Raw genomic sequence first — 23,049 nt, 5'->3', positions numbered from 1 at the left:
CCAGCAAACTGACTTCATCTGTCTCAAATTATCATGCGGTTAAACAAACACAGTCACACAGAGCTTTGGAAAGCATGCTGAGAGTGAATACAGGAAGATGGGAGAGGCACATGACACACAAATGCTACACTGGCTATTGATGGGAGTTTGATGTCACGTGCTGAAGCAATTCCACCGGCAACAGTCAAGACCTGATATAAGAAGAGACAACCTAGTGCTTTAAAATAATAATAATACTAATAAAAAAACAAAAAAAAAAACTCTGGAACACTCTATAATGGGGAGACCACAAAATATAGTAAAAGGAAAAGATCACTGAATAACCAATGAAAAAGCGGTGAAAAGCTTAGAGCAGTAGGAGATCGGTTACACTCCTTTAACATTTAGACTGCAGGGAAATCTACAAACTAGGAAACCACAAACTACTCAGAGATCAGCAAAAAGATTCAGAATTTATATCTATGTATATAATAGCATGAAACAACAACAGATGCTGGTGATGATGGTGCTTAAAAGAATCACACCACGTTCTTCATGATTTCTACGGCAATATGAACGGTATCTGGTAAGACTATATTGGCATTATACCCTGAAAACAAACAAACAAAAAAGACAAGTACATACATGATATAGTGATTATTTGTGCTTATTTTTAACAGCTTGCCCAACTTTAATCTCAAACAGTTTTATTTACAGGCAAAGTTAAATGAACCTGTCTTTTCACCCCCTTGTGGTCACTAGAGGCTACTGTGCATGCTGGCCTACAGGGGGCGCTGGACAGAATGACTTCCAAGTCACACATGCTGGAGACTGATAGAGTGTTCAGATCCCTAGCGACTGTTATATTCTCAATAGCTCCGTGTTTTAACTCACTCACGTTTTCTTAAAACTGCTCAAAAGCATCTTAAAACAACAAGCTCCTTCCCATGACTTGATATCCGCCCACACAGACAAACACAGATGGACGACGAGGGAAAACAGCAGATATAAATCAGACACAATTACAAAGCGAACTGAAGCATGAAGTGAGGTGTTCGCTAGCAGCAAAAGCACACTGACTATTTCTGAGACTCAATCAGAAGCTGTAGCTGTGACGGCCTCTACTGCAGACAGGATGACAGTGTGTGATTGGCTAGCACAGCGAGCCATCAGTGCAGGACTGACTAAAACAGAGTTCCCTTAGCAGCCTATTCACCTGACATTAGCGGCCAGACCGGAGATGCAGTTAGCCATCTCCCCGTTCTGTTTATCTGCACCCCACATGCTGTGAACAGACCACAGAGAGCACACAAACATAAACAAAGAGAAGATTAGAGAAGTATTAGTCCCCAACACATACACACCCCAAACTGTGTTAACAGCAGAGCTTGTTGCAATAAACAAATGAAGAACCTTAGTGCTGCTAGCAGCAGTGAGAAATGCACGGCTAAAACACCTTGAGCCACTGCAAACCACAAAACCACAAAACAAAAAACGAGAAAGACGGAGCATGTGCATGAGCCTGCACAGCGGTTATTAGGTACACCACTTCAGCACAACACACAGACAGCAAACTGTGGCCTGTTTTAACTTTTATAATTTGTGTGCTGGCAACAAAATTGCTGATTTATATGCTTTATAGCCAGAAACTATAACTCCCTGCTACTGCTGAACTTCTCCAGACTGAAGCCTGGAGCTATGTATTCATACAAGGAATAAACAAACTGGTTAGGATTGGGAAACACTGGCTTATGGGGATACTAGTGAACGTGATATCAAATGTGCAGGTTCTTATTTCCATCTAGTGTTGCCATGATTATGGATAAATACATATTACAAAAATAAATTAAATTAATAATGACTTTCTAAAATCTTAAATTTGATCACACTGCTTTTTAATGTCACATGACATATAGTTACAGTCCAGGAAAGTAAAACTGGGGCAATAACTTTAAAAGTCTGACCCCGTACCCTGGACCTGAACATGTGCAAATGCTTGATAAGAAAAATGCAAAATCTGTGGTCTTTAAGTATTTCAGATTAGAGGAAGAAGACGCTACAAATTCACCTCATATGCTTCAAAACTCTCCTTTCTAAAGGAGGAACTACAACCAAATTATGTGCTCATCTGTGTGCCTATCACACAGCTAACTCAATGCCACAAAGGCTGAAAAACAAAGCTCACTATAGGTAGCCACTCACAAAAGTAGTCTATAATCAGAGAAGGCATTCAGAGGGATCTGTGTACATAATCATTCAATTATTAATTGTAATACTATTATTGTCCCATATCCACTCCCGTTAGGGCTGCACAATAGTTCTACACACTGCAATAAACCTTAAAACAGACAAACCCATCACGTATGAAATTAGACTGCAATAATTTGACCAAATGTTTTTTTTATATATCATGCCAAAGTCACAATGTCAATGTCAAAACCCACAGAAAACGTATCTACAACCTCTGAGAATGTGCATAATGTTCATAATGTATATATATATATTTTTTTACATTTCTAACTTCCAATATTAAAAGCTTCAGCAATCTTAATGTTGCACAGGTCAATATTGCAAAAATGATTTATAAGTGATACACTATATGGCTAAAAGTATATGGACACCTGAAGACATATGAAGGTCTTCCCTAAACTGTTGCCACAAAGTTGGAAGAATACAACTGTATAGGATGTCTTTGTACACTGTAGCATTACCACTTCTCTTCAGCTGACCTAAGGGGCCTAAGAATGGAGGATATTATAACAGCAAAGGAGGGACTAAATCTGGAATGGGATGTTCAAAAAGCACATATGAGTTTGATGGTAAGGTGTCCACAATCCTTTGGCCATATAGTGTACACTGTGCAGCCCTAAATGTAGCCTAATTTAAAATATCTAAAACTAATTTAAAACAATCTGCAATATCATAATCTACACACCAGCACAGCTGCATTATACAGAACTAATGGTAAAGAAAGAGCAATCAAAGACACACCAGTGAATGAGACACCAAGCCATGCTAGAAGTAAACCATGTTTAGGTTTGGCTTCAGTCTGTAACTCTACATTTTATCATGCTTCCCAGCTACAAAGTTGCTCGACTGGGCAGGAAAAGAAACTAGTGAGCAAACATGCGGTCAGAAGTTAGGTCTGTGCAGGTGTGCGTTAGTGCATAGATTCTCGCGAGTGTGAGTGTGTGTGGGTCCGTCCGTGCACAACTTACACAAGGTTACTGAGTGAGGCCAGACTGATCTGTTGTGGTTGCTGCTGCTGTTGCTGAGGCTGGGATATGGATGGCTGCTGCTGCGGTTGCTGTGATACTGATGGCTGATGCTGTTGCCAAGTGGTCACGTTACTCGGCAACAGTGCACCCGGCGGTGTGAACGCCTGAAGGGCTGTGAGATCTGCACTTGTCAGCTGATACTCTACAGATATGGAAGAGGGGATTAGGAAAAATGTAAATTAATGGAGATTTTGGAGATCATCTCATGCTTTGTGCTTTGATCAACTTTGTAAACTGTGCAGGAACTGCTGATGTCCTGCTCCATGTGAGCTAACTTCACTGCAGTGTTCCTGAGCTGTTATTTTCTCCTGCTTCATGCCGTCATGTTTCCATGTTGTAACCCTCTTACCTGTGTTGTAGGCAGTTGGCATAGAGAATGGGGTCAGGAGACTAGGCGTTGCCACGGAAACCACTGGAGTAGTCAAAGGCTGGGTCACCTGGGAGGCACCTAACCGCTGAGCATTCTGGGGAAGGAGTGAGATTGAAGGCTTAACCTCAGTGCACAGGACAAGAAAAATCACAGAGCAGATACACACCCTACAGGACTGGCTATTATGACAATATAATATTGCAATCATGATAAACGGCCACAATGTACTTGAAGATATCATGAACACAGCTGATTTGATAATTATTTTGCATCATGGTTCAGCATAAGAACATTTCTGCAGTGTTTGATTTCCAGAAGTTTCCAGTGCTTTTCAACTATCAGAAGAAACCCTCTGTTAAAGTAGTCTTTAGAAAGCAGCACTCTCTCTCTCTTGCTCCCTCTCTGAGCACGACAATGATGAAGGCTAAACTGAAGGTCACTCTGAATCATGCAGATTCAAACACATGCAGTGCACTCTGAACAGGCCACATCAATAGAGGCTTCAGCAGAAAACATGGCTGTGTGACTCACCAGGACGATGTAAAGTTCTGATTTTGTTTGGATGTTAAGAGTGCTTTTATTGCCATTTCGTTTGAAGCAGGGTCATTTGTGCAAGACTAGGACTGTAAAGTCCTGGTACACAATCACACTTAAAAAACATATTTTTCTATGTGAGAGACACACCAAAAATGTGCTTAAATTTGTGCCAATCCTACTAGACAAATCACACAGCCTGACACGTTAGCTCTGCTTGCCTGCTCACACACACACAGAGAAAGAGAGAGAGAGAGTTTTGTTTGTTTGTTTATTGTTTTTTAATGCCATGTCAGCAACAAGGCTATTTCATGGCGAGTACAGTGTAAAGAATAGCAGATATTCACTTTACAAAACTATATACAACATTTAAGCTTAGAACAAGACAGAAATTCTAAAATGCAAGAGAGAGAGAGAGAGAGAGAGAGAGACCAAACTCCCTGGAGTGATGATTTATACTTGGTTGCTTTCTGTCACTGATCATGCTAGTCTGACTCAGGTACCTACGCATGTATGTGCATTTATGTAAGCATACGTTGTGTGTTAATATACCAAGTCAACATCACACTGTAATTTGGAGGTCTAAATCTATGCTCAGTAGACTGTATGGGCTCAGAAGCTGTTTGATTCTTTAACTATATTTTTCACATTTCTGCATTTTTAGATTTTCATTTTAACACAATGGTCAGTTAATCATTTCCACCATTATGTAAAAAACTGACAATCTCAACTGGCATCAGTCCTGCACCACATGAATAAGTAAGTAAAACTAATATCAGTCAGTGTTTGAGCATGCAACCTAAAGCAAGATTGTGTCTTTGTGTGTAGTCAAACAGAGTCAGGCAAACACACAATAAAAGGCATTAAACAATCACTGCACTACATCCATTAACAACTGAAGAAAAGTTCACAACAGTCAAAAAGTGAGTTGTATTCACCTCAGTCACCAACTCCAGCTCCTCATCTGTCTGCGGGGGGTGAGGTTGAATGGACAGAAAAATTGGGATTACAACTCCAAAGGGAAAGGAGGTATTAACAGATCCCAAAAATGTTCTAATGATTTGGGTAAAACTTCATCTAGCTTTTGCTGTAATCAGACAAGACTGCTGCAAGCCTGCTTAATTTAGACATTTCTCTCAGATGATCTGTTTTTAAATCTGCTGCGTGGGCTTTAAGTTTTCCAATCTTGTTAAATGTTTGTCTAGGCCTGTTATTTTACATCAGGTCTGGTGTTTTGACAAGAGCCTGACAACTGCTTGCTTAGATGTTCTGAATTTGTATTATGGCCTGTATGTGCTGTGTGTGTGCCTTATTTGTGTGTGTGTGTGTGTGTTGTAGTTCTCACCAGCTGCATGAGGCTCTTGCTGCTTTGAGAGGTGATGACGCGGAGGTCCGGCTTGCGACTGCTCACCATCTGAGGGCTGGACGGAGGGGGGGACTTGGCTGGGACTACTTTCCCCATGCTATTACCGTTTGAGACAGTGGAGACACTGGAGACGGAGAGGAGGCCTGGGGAGGCCCTGGCACTGATGTAGCCATTAGCTGTAGAGAGAGGGGAGACAAATGCGTCATGGGTGTATATATACAAAACACACGCTGGAAAAACTTTTTAAAAAATTTGCCTGACCCAGCATACACACGCACATGGGGACATTTTCCAGTGTTTTTGTGTCCTACCAGGAAAAACACAGTGGTTGAATATTTGCACAGCAGGAAGAAAGTCAGACTAAGCCTGTTATAGTTTATCCTACCATGTCATTTGCATTTTGTAACAACACTTGCTCAGCGTTGCAAATGTAATCCCCTGTTTACCAGTTATAACCCGATTATGACTAAATTAAAGGGGAAATTACTGGTAACTGGTGTTTAGTCTGTGCCCGTGTGGTGCAGCACTGTGAGAGCTGCATGTATGAGAGGGAAGCAAAAAACCAGAGTGAAAATCTAGCACGGACGCTAAGCGCTGCAGGAGACGAATGAAAGACAGGGGTATGTAAAACTGGGACAGAAAATAATGTATCAGAATCAGTCTTATCAGCTTCTGATTTTCACTAACAAGAATTCAAACTGTAACAGAGGGCAGTGCCAGTGGAAGAGAGGTGGGACAGGGACATAGACAGAAGGATACAGATGGGGGCTTTCCTTTAGCTCTCCATTAGCAACACTATGACAACATGGGACATCCATATACACCATATGAACACCTTATATCTACACTACCACAAAGTTATGATGATTGCTGTTGTAATGGAAGTCAATTTATTATAAACATACTTAGATCGTTGAGTCACAATGTGGAACATGCCAAAAAATGTACAAATTTAACAAGAAGAGTGAATAAAACAGCAGAGGGACAGTGACGACAGAAAACATTTAAAGTGTAATAAAATAAGTAGTATAACAAAACTGCTTAAATATTGTCTGAGAGCATTTAAAGCAAGTTAATGAATCACCTAGGGATCAAAACTGGAAGGAGATTTTGCTATTTGGTATTCCCATGTCCCATCATACTGCCTACTCATACGGTGTCAGCAACAACAGTGTTACTCTGAGCATATGACATTATGAATGCCATTTGTTGACTGGCTACGTCAGTGTAGTTCAGTGGGAATATACAGCACACAGATCTGCAAAACTGCCGCAAAAGGCAGAGCCAGTGAGCAACCCTTCAGCATCAGGGGACCTGGAGCTCTGGAGCCCAAAGTACCTGCTTAAATAAGTACATGATATCTGACTAAAATCTTAGCTAAATAAGTATGTAAGTAAGATGGGCCGTCAATGTATATGTACATGTGAGCCCCTCTCTCTTTCTCTTTCTGTCTAATGTCCCTCTCAGTCTTCCTGTCCACCCGCCCTGGGGTCTGATTACTGCAGGCAGGCAACGGGAATGGCAGGAATGTGGAGTGACGTCAATGCTGACATTCCCTAAGCTCCTTCTCAACTGCAACAGCTGAGAATGGAGGCAGAGAAGCACTGAAAGAAGGAAAGAAAGAAAGAAAGAAACAACATGGAAGAGTGAGAAAGAAAGAAAATGAAAAAGTGGGAAAGAAAGAAAAAAAGAAAGAAAGACTGCGTACGAGCAACACAACCTCCTATAATTTACTACTTCTCCTTCACTTGCACGAACTGAATCTGTCCTGATCCTCCAAACACCGGGATCCCTGTGCTGTTGCAACAGTCGCTACACAACAACCTGACCAGTGAACTGTGATCTCTAGCCACATTTGCTCTTTGATGAGCAGACGCTTCAATCTCCAGCTGTCCGTGTGTGTCAAGGCTACGTGTGAGGAGCGCTTGGCCAGGCCTGGATGCCAGGGGCAAGTGAGATATGGGGAACAGCTGAGAAGGAACAGGATAGGAAAGCAGAAATGTGTGTGCGAGGGGCAAGGGGGTGTCAGTCCTCACCATTCATGTCATTCAGATTTGTCATTTTGTTCACCCCGCCCCTTCCCGTGATCCCCTGGGGCTTGCTGTTTACAAACTAGGGGAGCGCTGTGACCCTCAGCTGCTTATTACTAACAGGTGTGTGCTTGTGTGAACACAAGTGTGGTGAAAGGGAGACAGAGACGGCCTGTAAGATTGACCTCTGCTCAAAAGCTCTTACTTTAACAGCATCTCTATTATACTGCACGGACACCTGCCTTCTGCCGTCGTCCCTACCTAGACTGAAAGGACTGAGCACCTGGAGAAGGGTGGATTGACAATGAACAACACTCACCCACTGGACTTGGGCATGCCCCATTTGAGTTATTCAGGTCACCTCCTAGAAGAGCACCTGAGAAAGAGAAAGTTAGAAATGAGTGGTTGAGAGGATCGAACTGCTAATACGTCTTAATTTAAGTGGCACTTTTAAGACACTATTAAATACGTACAGCTTGACCTCTGGAACAGTTTGAGATAAATACTCTTAAAAGACTGTATTCAGAGTTAACCTAAGCACTCATAGTGAGGCATTAATACCGAAACTGTGCACACTGGTAATCAGATCGCAGGCGTAACTACAGATTATGCATTACTCAGAGAACTGTGCAGGCGAGTGCAATGTGGAGTGAGCAAATGAAGTGGACAACATAACTGCCATTCAAGGGTAATATTAAATTTATAGACATGACATTATGAATTAATTATTATACGAATCACCCCTGTAGAGGTCATGGTTTTCTGATTATACATCACAACAGTACTTCTTCAGAGGACTGAATTTTATATGGCTTATTAATTCTAAAACACAAAATAGCATAATGAAAAAAGTGCACTGCACAAACAAATGATTTCAACCTCAGTTCTGTATCTCACTGTCAGATTAAGTTATGAATCCAATTCTAGTTCATCAGGCAAAAACAGGATGTGCTGTGTTATGTGCTATTTTATAGGCTGGCAGTCAGTAAACGCTGATGTAACCCATATTGTTAAATTGAGAAATTTGCAATGATTAACCTGATTATCACCACTAGGATCCTATCCGTTTCCTGTTCATGACACAACGACTTTAATATATTCGCAATATATTACACAGCTATTAAATGTTTATTTACATCTTTGTCTACTTCTCATTTGCTTGAATAGTACTTCTCATATCTTATTAGTCTAACTGTACTTTTTTAAAATTCATTCTTGCTTTTATGCTACATTGTACTGTTCTAGTTTTTTTTTTCTTTTTTCATTTTTTTTTCTGTGCAGGAGTGACGGCTCTACCCTCGATACCAAAAGAACCAGAACAACAATATCACTTCCTCATACCTTTATATTTGTATGGGTCTCATATGTCTTAATCCCAGTGTACCCAACTTAATAATCAGCAAGAGTGCCCAAGCTTTAACCCCCTCCATCCCCTGCTACACCGCACTCTCTTTCTCTCTTCCTTTCTTACTTTGTTTCCACACTAATATAGATACAGTTGAAAGTGCTGCTGTGTCAAAATGTATTCTGTTCACGTCAGAGATTTCAAAAAACTTATTTTAAGTTTTGTACACAGAAATGCAGAGACAACAGAAAAAAAGCCCATATTGTGCATGCATGGATTTCACATGCTACATGAACCAGGAAGTTTATATTATTTCCGCCAAGTGCGCACGAGTAATGATGGCCGGGTCAAGCAACAAAAAGACTCTTTGTATGGTCAGTCACAGCACAGTCACGCAGAGGCTGGTTGTGCAGCAGTGAACAAAATGAACTATGTATATGTATATTGTACAAGTTCAAGTAAAAAAAACAAACAAACAAACAAACAAAAAACAGATAGCACTGTCAATGAGAGTCAAATGAACCCAACCTATATTTTTGGCGTATTGGATCTGGGATCACATGACACTGATAGGAGGACAGACAGTAGTTTTTCGCATTTCTCCGGTTTGCCCATCAATATTACAACATGAAAACTATGTTTTCATCAAGATTCATTTTTGGTGTCTGTGTCAAAAAAGGTCAAAACAGAGAAAAGCATATCTACGTTAGTGTGGGCACGGCCTCTGTGTCATTCTCACCTGCACTGGCCGGTCTCTGTGGCAGACCAGGAGACACTGTGTTCCTCTGGAGCTGTGGTTGCTGTGGTGACAGCAGGCGAGGGTCTGTGAGCGTGGAGGTGACAAAGGAAGTGGTAACAAGGCTGCTGGGATTGCTGAAGGGCAGAGGACTCTGGCTGGACACGGGCACTGTGACTGGCATGGAGAAAGTGGGTGCTGGCACTGTAGACTGAGAGCACAGGTAGAGATGAGTTAGTGATGCCTTTGCTTTCCTCGTACACCGTACACACAATGACATACAAATGTATAATGTGCATTACAAACACGCATACATTTTAATAGCATGCCAGTGACTTGTGCAGATTCTCCAGAAGCAGAGCATGTGCAGCTAAGACAGAAGTACAAAGTTAATCTCAGTGAACTTTAATATTCTTAAACGGGCTACTACTTTGGCACTACATGAGCGATCTTAAGTTCAGTCCAAAATGTGGGTCACTTTTCAACTGTTTATGGCAAAAACAGAGAATGATTATAATTATAAAGATCTTTTCAGTCCCAGATTAAACTGCTATAAACTAGACTTTACCCTGTTTCCTCTGGGTCTCACAATCTGAAGAAACATATGGTTTTGCACTGCTCCATCGGACACCTTCAGGCCAGCTTAAAAAGTTGACTAGCATTTTAGCATTCTGTGACGTGCAACTAGCCACTTCCAGTACTCTGTGCACTCAAACTGTCCTCTAGCTCTGATGAAGACCCATTTTACCATGATCCTCCACAAAAGCAGGGCCACTAAAATTAGAATGTGGGCCGCAACGGGCCTCTTGCGTCCTGAGAAGGACCCAGTTTAGCAGTCTGCTTATTCGAGTTCTTTGTCTACCCGTTGCTCTGCTGTTCTATCTCTCTCCAACAGCCTTATTTGAATCATGTAAATAAGAGTCTGTCTATCCTAAAGTACAAAGCAAGGAGAAAAAGAAACCCGCTTGATTCTTCTTGATCCTTTACAAAACTAAGGGAAAGTGGATCAAGATTATTGATATACCATTTAAACTGGCCACACTTATCAAACTTATCAAAGAAAATTATTATATATAGAGTTGAACATATAATAGTTCCAGTCAAGTCTTTGACATGTAAAAGATAAAACATGACAGGATGTGCTGTCATAGAAAAATAATCAATGACAGTAGTGCGATGCGTAAATGAGCACCCCCAAGTTGATTGCGTTCCTATAGCAGCACACCCAGTCATCTTTTATTCCTCTTGTACCGCAGCAATTTCATTATATTTTGATTACATCAATTACACTTCCTTTTTTAAATAAATGAATGAGACATCCTTTTTATTATTTTATAGTTACATTCAATGCTGGGAAACGTCCACTAAACAACTTACCACTTTCTTTATAACAGCTATAAACAGTTACCGCTTGCTCTCTTTTTCCTCTCTTTTGAAGTTAATAAGACAAAAAATTTGCAGCTTGTTCTTCCCATGGTGAAAAATAAAGGAACGGCTTGCTTTAGCTCAAACAGCTGATGCACACTAAAGTATTCTTTCGCTAATGTTAAAGAAACATCTTACAGAAAGCTTCACCAAAGCAACTTTTATATCTTTTTTCATTGGGAAATAAAACTTTTTTTTTTAAAAAAAATCAGTATTTATTGTTAAGCTTAATTTATGTGAACACCCACAATACAATGAGCTGTATCGATAATGCATTACAGCAAGCGCATTAATATATACCTGTGATTTGCTTTGTAGCCAACACATCACAGCCATGCTGTTATAGAAAATTAATCAACATCTTCTGACCAATCAGATTTGAGAATTCAACAGAACATAATAAAAATTAACTGGCAACTAAGGATACATCATAGACTGAAGAACATATGGAGATCAAATAATGAACACTGTGTTATCTGTTCTAACTTGAACATTAGAAAAAGAACTGAGAGGAAACTCTGACAGCGATAGCCCACTGTGGCATGCTGGTGGCCCGGGGGGACAGACAGTAGGCATGTGTTACAGCACTGCACACGAGCCAGGCGGTGAGGAAGGGGTTAGTGAGTGGGGAAAGCGGAAGGAAAACGGGAAGCATACAACACTGGACAGCACCTTGGACTCAGTGACAAATTCATACTGTTACACAGTAGGCTATTCTGTATATTAAAAACACTAACATTTAAGACAAGTTCCACACACAAGTATGTTTTTGTCAGGGTTTTGACTTTAGTTAACATGTTGCTGTAACTTCATTTTAATCCCAAAAGGACTAGTTCACAATGAATCTCTCACAGAAGGTAGCAAAAAAGGTTACAAATGTCCTCGACTAGATACTGTATTATCTTCAGTAACACTATTACAGCAACCTCAAGGTCACCATATAGTCTTGCATGAATCACAGTTACAATGCATTTACCTTCAGTTCAACATAATACACTATACAGTTTCTAGCTGCCTTTTTTTTTTTTGCATTTCTTGACAGTTTTTTGTCTCTTTTGTCTATTATTTTGTCAGGTAAATGGATTTAACTGCTTAATGTAATACAAAACGGAAGAAGAAGAAGATTCCTTCACCAAGATGGTTCCAATAAGGAAATGGCCTTACAACACTCCGAGAGAAATATAGAGTTTGATTCTGACAGGACACAATTGTGTATCCGATGTAAGTAAATAAAAGTCCACCAAAAACTGCATTAGCTGATTTGTATAGCAATGTACTGGAAATTGAAGCTAACATCAGAAATTTGGATCCTATTATGGTCATTGTTTTTAAAAAGCCAGACCAAAGCAAACAGGAATGGAAGCAGTTAAATAATAATCTCCAAATTTGAGTTTACGTAACTAAATATGTATGACTGTATTACAATTTCCCCTAGGGAGTCCCTAACGTGTTCATTCCCAGAGCGAGCAAACGAGTGGGGTTACAGTTCTGCTATCTTTCATGCGTGTGTGTGTGTGTATGTGTGTTTGTGTGTGATAGAGAGAGACAGAAAGAAAGAAAGGAAGAAAGGAAAAAAGAAAGAAAGCAGTGCTGTATGCTTGTATGCTTTCGTTTGCCATCTCCCTTGAATGGTGTGCTGGGTGGCCTGGTCATCATACTCTACAACAGGTCAGACATATTTGAGTTAAATTTTAATCCTTGCACTGATAGTAGATGGATGAGTGAGGGCCATGGTTTTCTCTAACACCTAAAAGGAAAGTCCCATGAGTCAGACACATATTTTTGGCAAAAGTTCAGCCATTGGTCATTGTGGACAAGTTTTTTATAAAATAACAGAGCCAGCACAGGAACAGGGCCAAATTGTATTCAGCTGCTCTAACAGCAGAGTAAAGGGGAGAAGGGCGATGCTGTACATATTGTGCTGTCCCTGTAGCCGAGCACACACATTCAGAGGAAATTGAGAGGAATGGAGGAGGGGGGGTGGGGGTGAGCCATGGTACGCAGGTGCTCTGTGAGTCAGTTGCTTGGGCTGACAGCAGGCTCTGTGAGTTGCTTGCTGGGCCATGAGCGGCCCCCTTCACACTGGTACTCACTGACAGTCTATAGCTCTGCATCATTTTATCAAACTCCTCGTCTATCTTTTTGTACTTCTCCTCAGTGCGAGGTGTGAGCGAGAAGGGCTCCTCAGGGTCCGGGCTTTCCGAATCCCGGTGCTCTTTCTTGTTCAGAGCCTTCGTTTAGGTCCGGGACAGGATAGGGAGAAAGAGACAGAGAGAGGGAACGAGGTTAGAACGACAAAAGAAAGAGGGATACTCACGCCATATCGCTTGAAGAGGATATCCAGTTCCTCGCTCTTTCTGAACTTGTCATCTTGGAGGGGGCTCTGGTCAATTGAGTCATCACCGTCTGGCTCAGGACTGTTGCAACCGTTAAAGCCTTTCTTTCGCAATGTCTTAAATAGTTCAAAACAGGACAGAGAGGGAAAACATAAGAGCATATTGAACAATCAAGTCAATAACTGAGACATTTTATATTTTGTTACATTTGGTGCGTTATATCAGGTGTTATAGGGTTGTTTAGATTTAACACCCTAACTTTCTGAAACTGCAAAGTATACAGAAAGCTGGAAGGAGAAAGTAAGGGTGACAAAAAAAGAAGCGTGAATGCTGTTAGAAATGGAGACATCCTGGTGAAGCTTTGGCATGGAGTCATCTTATTTTTAGAGGATTTCCCACACAAGCTTTCCTATAAGTAACTTTGCTGGTGTGACTGCAACCCAAAAGGAAAAGGGGCTCTGACCAGCATACATCCTCCTCTCACTAGGCTGACAGCAGTATGAGGCAAAGAGAAATTCTCACAGAAAACAAACCTGATAAAAAGCCAACACAGCCATCACACTGCCAGCTCCAGAATTATTCTTAATTCTTAATGAAAATGAGCAGAAATGAATATATAAATTAATACCACATGTAAAGAAAGGACATTATATAGTTGATTTCAGGGTGTATTTTTTGGCAAAACACTGGATTCAAAATTAATGGCACCTCAACTATTAATATTTGGTCACCCCTCAAAAGAGTAACAGCATATTATTGTTGAGGAATGATATGATGGTAAATTCAATGCAAATTGTCAATGAAACTGATGGATGGAAACACGCAGCACTCAGAGCAGTACAGTTACTTCCGTGCTCTACTAGTGCAAATTAAGCTGAGGTTTGCAGAAATGACAGCAATGGGAAGGAAAAAAAAAATCTCCATCAGGCAGTGACAAGGGCACCAATGCAATCCTGTTAATTCACACTTCTCTCTCTCTCTCTCTCTCTCTCTCTCTCCAACACACACACACACACACACATGGCTGAGTATGTCAGCTGATCTGCTTGTCTCTGGGTCTGGGCCATCTGTTCACCTGTCCCTGTGCTCCTCTCTCTGCTGGCTCCCTCTTTCATGTGGCCGGCTTCTATTGTGTTGCCAAAGTAAGATTCCCCTGCAGAGCTCCACGCGCTCTGAATGGTTGGAGCGCCTGTTTTCGCTCTTCCGCCCCTCCCCCTCTGTTTCCCCCTCCCCATCTCTTCCTTCCTGCTCTCCCAGCCTTCAGAAGCGTACTCTCATTTATCCTCCTCCCTTCTTCTTCCATTAGCTGCTCTCTCGTTCTCTTCTTCTTTATGCACCTCATACTCTCTTCCCCTGTTCTTATGCTCTCCCACGACTATTTGGACTGACTCATTCCTGTCCTCTTTTCCTCCTATCTATCCATCCCTACATCCTGCCACCCTTCTCAAATTCTGAGTGCTTATTTTCCTTTCAGAGCCTCATGCTCTCTGTCTTCCTGGCATATACGAGGGCGGTTGGTGTGGGTTGCTGTTCATGGAGGCAGAATGTAATGTCATGTCCCATTTGCGCTATGCGGAGTGTGTGCGGGGCCTCTTGTCGTCCCTGGAGAACACATATTCAGCCATGGCTTTGCTATGGCCAGCCAAAGAACAGAGAGGCTACACAGAAACGCAGAGATATTTCCTCCTATACGCCTACCTCTGCTGTGGCCCCTTTTGAAAAGTGCTTTCCTGCATTAGTGTGCCCATGATTTATACATGGGTCTAATGTAACTTCTCCATCGGCTGCTTGGATAAGAGTGTACACAGCTTGGGGGTTTTGGGGGAAGGGGGGCAATAGGGAGTGCTTTATGGAGTTGAAATGAGTCACTGTTGAGAACAGCTTAAGCATTGCTAGCTTTTAATCCACTACACCTTAAACTGTTTGTTTCTTTTCTGTTTATAAAGCATTACTCTGCCCTGATGCCCATTTCCTAATGACACATGGTAGTACAGACGCAAGGTGTGTTACGCTGTGCTACACCAAAACAATTCCACATGGGACAGATAAACCTAGATGCATCTGACTAGAGTGTCAGGACCATAAGATCATCCTGATCCACTTCTGTGACTGAGGAGAATCATAAGAGCTGGCTGTGCTGTGTGAATATGCAGATTATACAGGGAGGTGCCGGGTTACAGTAATCTCTTTGAGATAGTCAGATTAGGCTGTAGAATGCATGGAATAGCCATCATCAGGGGCTCTTACACCACTCTCCACCCCTCCAATTATCTTGGTATGGAACCACCAAAAGGCATGTTTCCACTGAGGTTCCAGAACCTTTTGAGGAACTAAAGTGTTCTGCAACTCTCCTGAATGAGAATTGCACTGTTCCTGGAAAAGTTCCTAGTTCCTGAACTTATGTAAAATAACAGAGGTGATGCAAATGCATACACAAGTAGCGCAATGGATATGACATTTCAGCATGCGGCAACATAACAAACACGGATGATAAGACTGAAGTTGTGTTGTCCTTTATTGTAACACTTTTACCGAGCTGTATGCACATAGAGTGCAAGTGCATGCGTAAATGCCATACCACTCGTGTACAAAATCACCACTTGATATGCTCCTGTTATGCTAATATAAAAGCTTTGCAACTGCTTATCAGATATACACAGGTTTTTGAAATTCTGAGTAAGTGGTTTAGTCATTTAGTGTACCTTGAATTTGATCTATCAAACCAGTCACAATATGGCAAGCTCCAGGAGTTCCTGCGACACAGAAGAGTACTTATCCTGGAGCAAAAACTGATAAGATTCAGGAACAAGTTCTCCAGTGGAAGCATGCCTAAAGTTCTTGAGTTTCTGAAAAGGCTCCTGTGGTGGAGGACCGTTAGCATGAGCTGAAGACTACAGTCAGTTGCTTGCATCATGAAAGTGACAACAAGGCATTAATATTATTCTGTTTTTTGCACATTCTCTGATCATGCTGCTACTTTTCATTTTGTATATCATACCTATGAAGGATTAATAAAAGTTTCATATCTGAAATAAGTATGACTGCTGGAGTAATCTTTTCTACTGAGGGGTTTAACAGAAGGGAATTTCTCATTGCTTCTTTCCTCATCCCCCATTTCTCTTGTTCCCTTCCTCCAACTAATTCTTCTCTTTCTTACTTCATCCTGGTACATCTCTTGACACTTGCTCTCTCTTTCTCATGTCCCTTTGCTCTCTCATTGGGAGTTGCAGTCAGGCGGATTAACACACTCTGGCAGGAAATGCAAGCAAGCCCCACACGCGCGCACACACATGGACACGCACACGCACACACAGCTTTGTGTGAGACACTGAGAAAATCTGGTGAGTGGACATACATATGCATGACTGCACAGTCATCCAGTAGTGTGATGGAATGTCTGCCTTTATGTATATAACTGTACTCGGTACAACAGAGCACGATAAATGGAGGAAGAAGGAAAATGTCTTCAAGCGAAGACCAATGTGGTCATTGATGTATACAGCGGTAACAATTTCTAAGCATAAAGACTTTATTGTGGTATTTAAAAAAACCCAGATGCTCTGTATGGGTGAAAAAGAGAGAGAAGGGAAATGGACATGTATTTTGGAGCATCTAAAGGGGTGTACACTGGCACTGCTGTCCGCTGGACTAGTTCCTCAGGCCCTGCTGCTGGGTGTCAGGGGCGAGTGGAGCTCGTGCCATGACACACTGCATCTCAATATTACATGAAGCAGCTTTCCGGTCCACTGCACACTAAAGCACGCACACACACACACAGTTACCCAGTCAGCCTTGAGCTGATATGGCCCACAGCGGCACCAACACCTAACACCTCTACACCACATCACATGTGCCTCTTCCTCTCTTACCCACATACACACATTAAGACCATCTGCAGCTGTAGCCAATAGGAAGCATGCACATCTATTAGTGTGGCCTTCTGTCATGAGAAAGACACTTACTGCTAGTTTCTCACCCTTACACACTCAACTAACATGAAGTAAGTGCTCTCTCCCACGTATCTCTCTGATGATTCTTTAAAAGTGTAGGCATCTACGCATTCATTGAGATCACAGTAACTGCTGTTATTTAGCCCATATTCTTGTGCGGCAAATGCATTATCTAAAATATTTAACAATATGGACTTCCCACACTTGTGTATGTTGGCAGCCCCATCTCAAATTGCTCATAACGGATAGGGTGTGTGGGCTGTGCGTGTGTGAGTGTGTGTATCCCTTTCTTTCAGGCCAAGGCCAGGGGGAGCCAGAAGGTCCAGCTGTCCCTACCTCTGCTGTCCCACCATCTTCCAGGCAAGCAGCCAGTGGCTTATAGAGACCAACATGCCTGTAAACCTCGCCTACACCTGCAGCAAGCTGCTCCCTGGCACACAGGAGGCCATGACCCCCGACACTTGGTCTCATTCATTCTGAAGTGTACAAGCCCATACCTATATAAGCTAAGGATGAAAACTTACCCTGCATTGCTAGGGAAGAAGACAATGTTGAATTAAGAATAGAAAGAGAAATATATAAGAACAACTGAATTTTACACGAACTTTCGACAGCATCCAAAGCAAAGATAAAACTGCACAGTCAGCATTATTATGCCAGCAAGGAGGAGACCTGACTTCCAAGCAGCTAGGAGGTTTTTGAATCTATAAACTAAACTTGTTAAAGCCTTGTTTGTCGGTGGCTGCATTACCTCTATGATGTCTGCATTGGTCCTGCTTTCATGAGGCTCGTTGTATTCTGTGTACTTGAGCAGCACTTTGTCCATGTCGGTGCTGGCGTACTGAAAGAGCTTGTTGGAGTGGTTGAAGATGATGAGGGCAATCTCACAGTCACACAACACACTCAGCTCATAGGCCTTTTTCATCAGGCCAAACTTGCGCTTGGTGAACGTCACCTGCCGGAGAGAGACACGTGGAGAAGGAACAGATGAGAGATGCAGAACAAACACACAGGACACAAAGCGGGAGAGGAGAAAGAGTCAGATATATAAGGAACACAAAAGCAATCATAAAAATAAATAAATAATACTTAAATATTAATTATTAAGTATGCAAATGTTTATGTCCACACACATTTTTACACAACTTACATTCTTGAAATGATTTCCTCAGTTATCATCTGTCTAATTTCATTTACGTCTAACAAAACTAGCACCCCTCCATATTACACTGATGCAACTCTGAGGAAAACATTAAGTCTGGTGCCCTTTGTTTATTTCTCTTGTCCCCGCAGGCACAAATCAAATTATTTCCAAGTTGTTTCCATAGGCACTAAATCTACCCTCTTCCAATCAGACCTTCTCCATCTGCACCTCCATGTAAATACAGAAACATGTGCGCACACACACACACACACACACACACACACATACATACAGATAGAGACAGGCAGACACAGATGGAGTACCACAAATAAAGAGCTGTATTGACCATATTCCATCTGCTGAGATACAGCACCCTTCTAAAGGCTCACTTAAAACAATGGGACTGAACACGGAAAAAAACAACAAAAAAAAAAACACCCACAATATTCTTCCAAACCCAATATTATCCAGAAATAAAATAAAATCTTAAATTTTTTATCTTCAGTTCAAACTGCCTGACCATGTAGAAGAAAGGTCTTTTGGAGAGCTCTGCAACTGACAATTACAAGAAAATAGCTGGATATCTGCAGACTACAAAAAAGAGCTTTTCTTTGGAAAAAGGTCAATAGATGTCTATGAGCATACTAGTGACATGAGAAATCAACTTCTTTTTTCTGAATAGAAGGTGACATATTTCATTAAGTGAAAATCTTATTTCTTATTTGTTAAATGTGAAATTTAGCACAAACAGGCACATGATAATTGGCATCAAAAATAGACTTGCAGGTAACCAATAGCAACATAAGAAGTAAGAAAAATTGTGTGCATTTGTGTTACGTGGTAGGAGCAACGACCTGGTTCTTCTCACTTCTTCTTTCTTTCCAATTAACCTTGGAGGTGTGAGCATATCTACTGATCTTTACACATCATGCTCTCACCTGCTGAAATTAGTGCTAGATTTCTCATGTGTCTCTCTGCACATGCCTCTACATACATATGTCTCTATGAGTTTGTTTTATAACAGAATTACTGCTAATTGAAGTGAGGGGGAAAAAAAAAATCAAGCTTTTTTTGCAGTGTTGGTAAGTGCTGATTTTAGACAAATCAAATCGGATTACTTCAAAGTAAGACTAAATATGATTTCATGTTTTAGAACAGACTGTTACTGAGAACAAAAGAGATGTTGTAATTAACTCAGAAAAACCAGTGTTTCGTACATCTGAAGGAGAACAGAACTGACTAAGAGCTGAAAGCAGGCCAGTTAAGTATAGACACCTGGAACAGTCAGAATGTCACTGTGGGAGTCAATAAGACCTGGTGGGATTTTGAAAACCGAAAAAAAAAAAAAATCTAATTATGTAGCTAAGAAGAGAAAAATGAAAACAGACTTAGTTCTGTAACTCATTCCAACAGACTGGTGGTAAAATGGGTGAAAGTTCAAAAAGAAGCAAGTGATACAGCCATTAAATAAAACAGATGGCATAATTCAGTAATGCAAAAAATAACGACTGCTAAATCTGCTAAATACAACAAACTGTATTCATTTCATTGCAGGAGAAATAAAATCATTCAAACACGCGCGCGCACACACAAAAACACACACTTTAAAAAAAACAAACAAACAAACAAAAAAAAAACAGTGTGCCCAAGTTCTCACCTGTCTGTTCCGTTCGTCTGTGATTCGCTGGATCTGGATCTTTTTCCTCCCCATGTCTGCTGTGATTGGCTGGGTTGTGGTGGGGGCAGGGTGGAGCTCGTGATGAGATCAGATGGCAAAGGTTGTGGCCGTCCTGATGAGTGTACAGGACCGCAAATGGCAATTAGGCGCCTGTCTTTCTCTCGCCCACACACTGTCCCTCACTCTCCCTGTCCCACCTGTCTGAAGCAGCTGGGCTCGTGACTCTTCCCCCACAGTGGAAAAAAAGGAGTATGTAAGTAAGGAAAGAGCGAGGCCTCTTGGCAGAGCCTTCGGTTCACGGTTTGCTCAGGCTGCAAATCATCCGCTCTGGGTCTGTACTGTGTTCCAATCCCACTCGAAAAAAATCTGATGATGATGGAGATGAAGATGATTATGATGATGATGAGTTATGGACCTAAAACAGAAGAGAGCAAAAGAGTTAAACAAAAAAACAGGCATTGCTTTTTTTTTTAACATAATAATATATATTTTACACTCTTCTACATTTAGTGCTGCAAATATTCTTATCCATATCTGTATTCAGATTTAAACTAAAGTGGGCGTGGTATAAACCAGAAGGCTGGTGTTTTGGAAATAACCCAGTGGTAGAAATGCCAGCACTGTCAGCATGGTCTGTGAATTTCTAAATCACTCTAGTTTATAACTGGGTTATAACTGGTCTCAACCAGAGATATGCATGGGTCTTTATCTGTCCAATGACCTTCATGAAAGTAAAAACCAGGATCCCATTCCCAAAGCACACCTCTAGTCTCAATCAAATGGCATGTGAAGCTTTCTGGCAAGCTTTCTTAAAAAAAAACAAAAAAAAAAAACAAGAAGAGCTGTATTTGTATCAGTTTTGAACACACTATCTGTTCAGTCAGAATAATGTGTTTGTATTCGGTTTCATCCCTAATCTGGAGACATCTCTTTAGCCAACAATAATATGTGATAACGCCTGGTCCTGTGCAAGAATAACATTGACTTACAAAATACTGAGGATGCTTCTTGAAATATGCCATTTGCTGTGTAACGTACATGAAGTGTTATTATTAAGTGTAAATGTATATGAAGTGTTATGATCGTGTCAGTAAGGTTCAACTTAGCAGTGCAACAGTGACAGACAGTAGTGACACTGAAATTTCAAATGCAGTGATGATAAAGCATAATTTTGGGCAGTGGTGTCTCAGTGGTTAAGGTTAAATTGTTAAATGTGTTAAAATAGATGGCCTGCCAGAGAACCTATTTCAGGCCCTTGAGTATGGCCCCTAACCCTCAAGTGCTCAGCTGCTTTGAGTAAAAGGATATGCCAAATAGATCTAAATGAGCAGGTATACTTGGATAAAATGTGACTCAGACTTGGTTTGTCAGCTTCACTTTTTTTTGTTAAGAAAGCAAACTAGCTAAATAAATAGCCTTCCTAGACAGCAGTATCTTAGCTATCTAATTAGCTTTTCTTTACCCATCAGATGTTTTCTTAAAGTGTCTGCAGCCTTTAGTTAGTTCACAAAGTGTAATTTAATAGAAATCCATGCTAGGTTTGCTGTTGCATATGAAAACTTTAGATGACACACTGGTTAATTAAGATTCATGCCCATATGCATGTAGTGGTTTAATATTCTGTATCAGTGCTGATGATTTGGTGAAATAACTAATTAAGCTTCTAATAGTTAAGAAAAGGGTCTGTGTAGTTGAAACATGAACCAAGCTTTTCAGCCATGAAATATCTCTAGCAGAAATCTCTAGCACAGCAGCCAGCTACGGTTAGCTTCGCTGAAGTATAGAGCTCTTTAAAAAATTTTAAAATATGTGAAAAATGTTGTGCTGTCTACATCAGACCTGCACCATTCGGTCAAATTAATAATTAAATAAACAGATCATTAAAGTGGTACACGAAAAAGGGTAAAAAGTAGCAATGCATCTTGAATGCTATGCATGCGTAATTGCCTAATAAGCAGACAGAAAGTGTTCTTCAGATAACGGCCAAGGAAATCTGCGCTAGACTGCAGAATGAGCAGCAGGATGAGACGAAGAAGACACTCCTCTGGAGATTTGTATTTCCCTTGGAGCCGTTAGGGCAGGAGGAGGTGAGCTGTGCTGTATCAGCTTCGTTAGAGGCATCACAGCCACATCATTGAGGCTTGCTGACCTGCGGCAGGATACTGCATCCCCGACTGGGCATGAGGCATGTGATTGCAAACTAAACCAACACGCAGGTCTGTACGCAGACAGCAATACATCTTCATTATAACCAGCGGCAGTGCAAATGGGTACTGTATCTGTTATGATATTAATTATATCAACAATTCCAGTATCATGTGACTATGCCTTTCAAATGCTAGAACTAATAATTGAGCTTTTGAGTTCTATCCTACTTCTTGGTTAGCAAACGCCTGGGCACTATAGACAGAAATATTACCCTGTTTATACAGCAGTTCAGTTAAAAATAAAATACAATGAAACAAGCACTAAGCACAGAAGGCTGTGTGCAGGAGTCGGGACTTCCACAGTCAGCACATGTCTGAATGAATGGAAGCATGAATGAGCTTAATGCTACCTCAAAATAGACATGTGGGCTACGATAATTTTAAAACCTGCTATAACTATCGCCGCCTCAAAAAAAGCCTTAAAATAGTGTTCTATATTTACACACAAATCCAGACTGCATACACACTCGCATGACTGGAGACTGGAGCACACACTCTACTACAGACGGCACAGCATCAAGGAAGTAGTGTTTCCTCATCATTACTTCAAAGAATGCCCTCAAAATCAGGGGAAAAACCCAGATTCAGGGTTTATCCTCAGTTAGAAAATTCTTCAAAGATATATACACAAATATATCGGCCATAACATTAAAACCAGCTGCCTTATATTG

At 41.1% G+C, this 23,049-nt stretch overlaps 1 protein-coding gene across 12 annotated transcripts in view; it reads right to left on the bottom strand.

Moving 5' to 3' along the window:
* Positions 1 to 23,049, bottom strand: part of mef2d (myocyte enhancer factor 2d) — a 55,687-nt gene that overhangs the window by 6,405 nt on the left and 26,233 nt on the right. For 4 of the 12 annotated variants that reach the window (XM_053232282.1, XM_053232296.1, XM_053232286.1 and 1 more), the window contains exons 2-11: positions 20,151 to 20,586; positions 18,101 to 18,304; positions 13,157 to 13,294; positions 9,642 to 9,849; positions 7,877 to 7,933; positions 5,507 to 5,703; positions 5,100 to 5,129; positions 3,607 to 3,721; positions 3,198 to 3,399; positions 1,196 to 1,264 (exon numbers count right to left, since the gene is read on the bottom strand). In XM_053232282.1, the coding sequence (XP_053088257.1) occupies positions 1,196 to 1,264; positions 3,198 to 3,399; positions 3,607 to 3,721; positions 5,100 to 5,129; positions 5,507 to 5,703; positions 7,877 to 7,933; positions 9,642 to 9,849; positions 13,157 to 13,294; positions 18,101 to 18,304; positions 20,151 to 20,204 (1,274 nt within the window). In that variant the 5' untranslated portion in view covers positions 20,205 to 20,586. Of the gene's footprint in view, positions 1 to 1,195; positions 1,265 to 3,197; positions 3,400 to 3,606; positions 3,722 to 5,099; positions 5,130 to 5,506; positions 5,704 to 7,876; positions 7,934 to 9,641; positions 9,850 to 13,156; positions 13,322 to 13,380; positions 13,516 to 18,100; positions 18,305 to 20,150; positions 20,587 to 23,049 lie in introns of those variants that run through there. The other 8 variants (XM_034303376.2, XM_034303419.2, XM_034303309.2 and 5 more) reach the window with 7 other exon arrangements.

The sequence above is a fragment of the Pangasianodon hypophthalmus genome, chromosome 1 (assembly GCF_027358585.1).
Source record: "Pangasianodon hypophthalmus isolate fPanHyp1 chromosome 1, fPanHyp1.pri, whole genome shotgun sequence".
Classification (NCBI taxonomy): Eukaryota; Metazoa; Chordata; class Actinopteri; order Siluriformes; family Pangasiidae; genus Pangasianodon; species Pangasianodon hypophthalmus.
The sequence above is the reverse complement of the archived record's forward strand: the minus strand, read 5'-3'. Positions and strand labels throughout refer to the sequence as shown.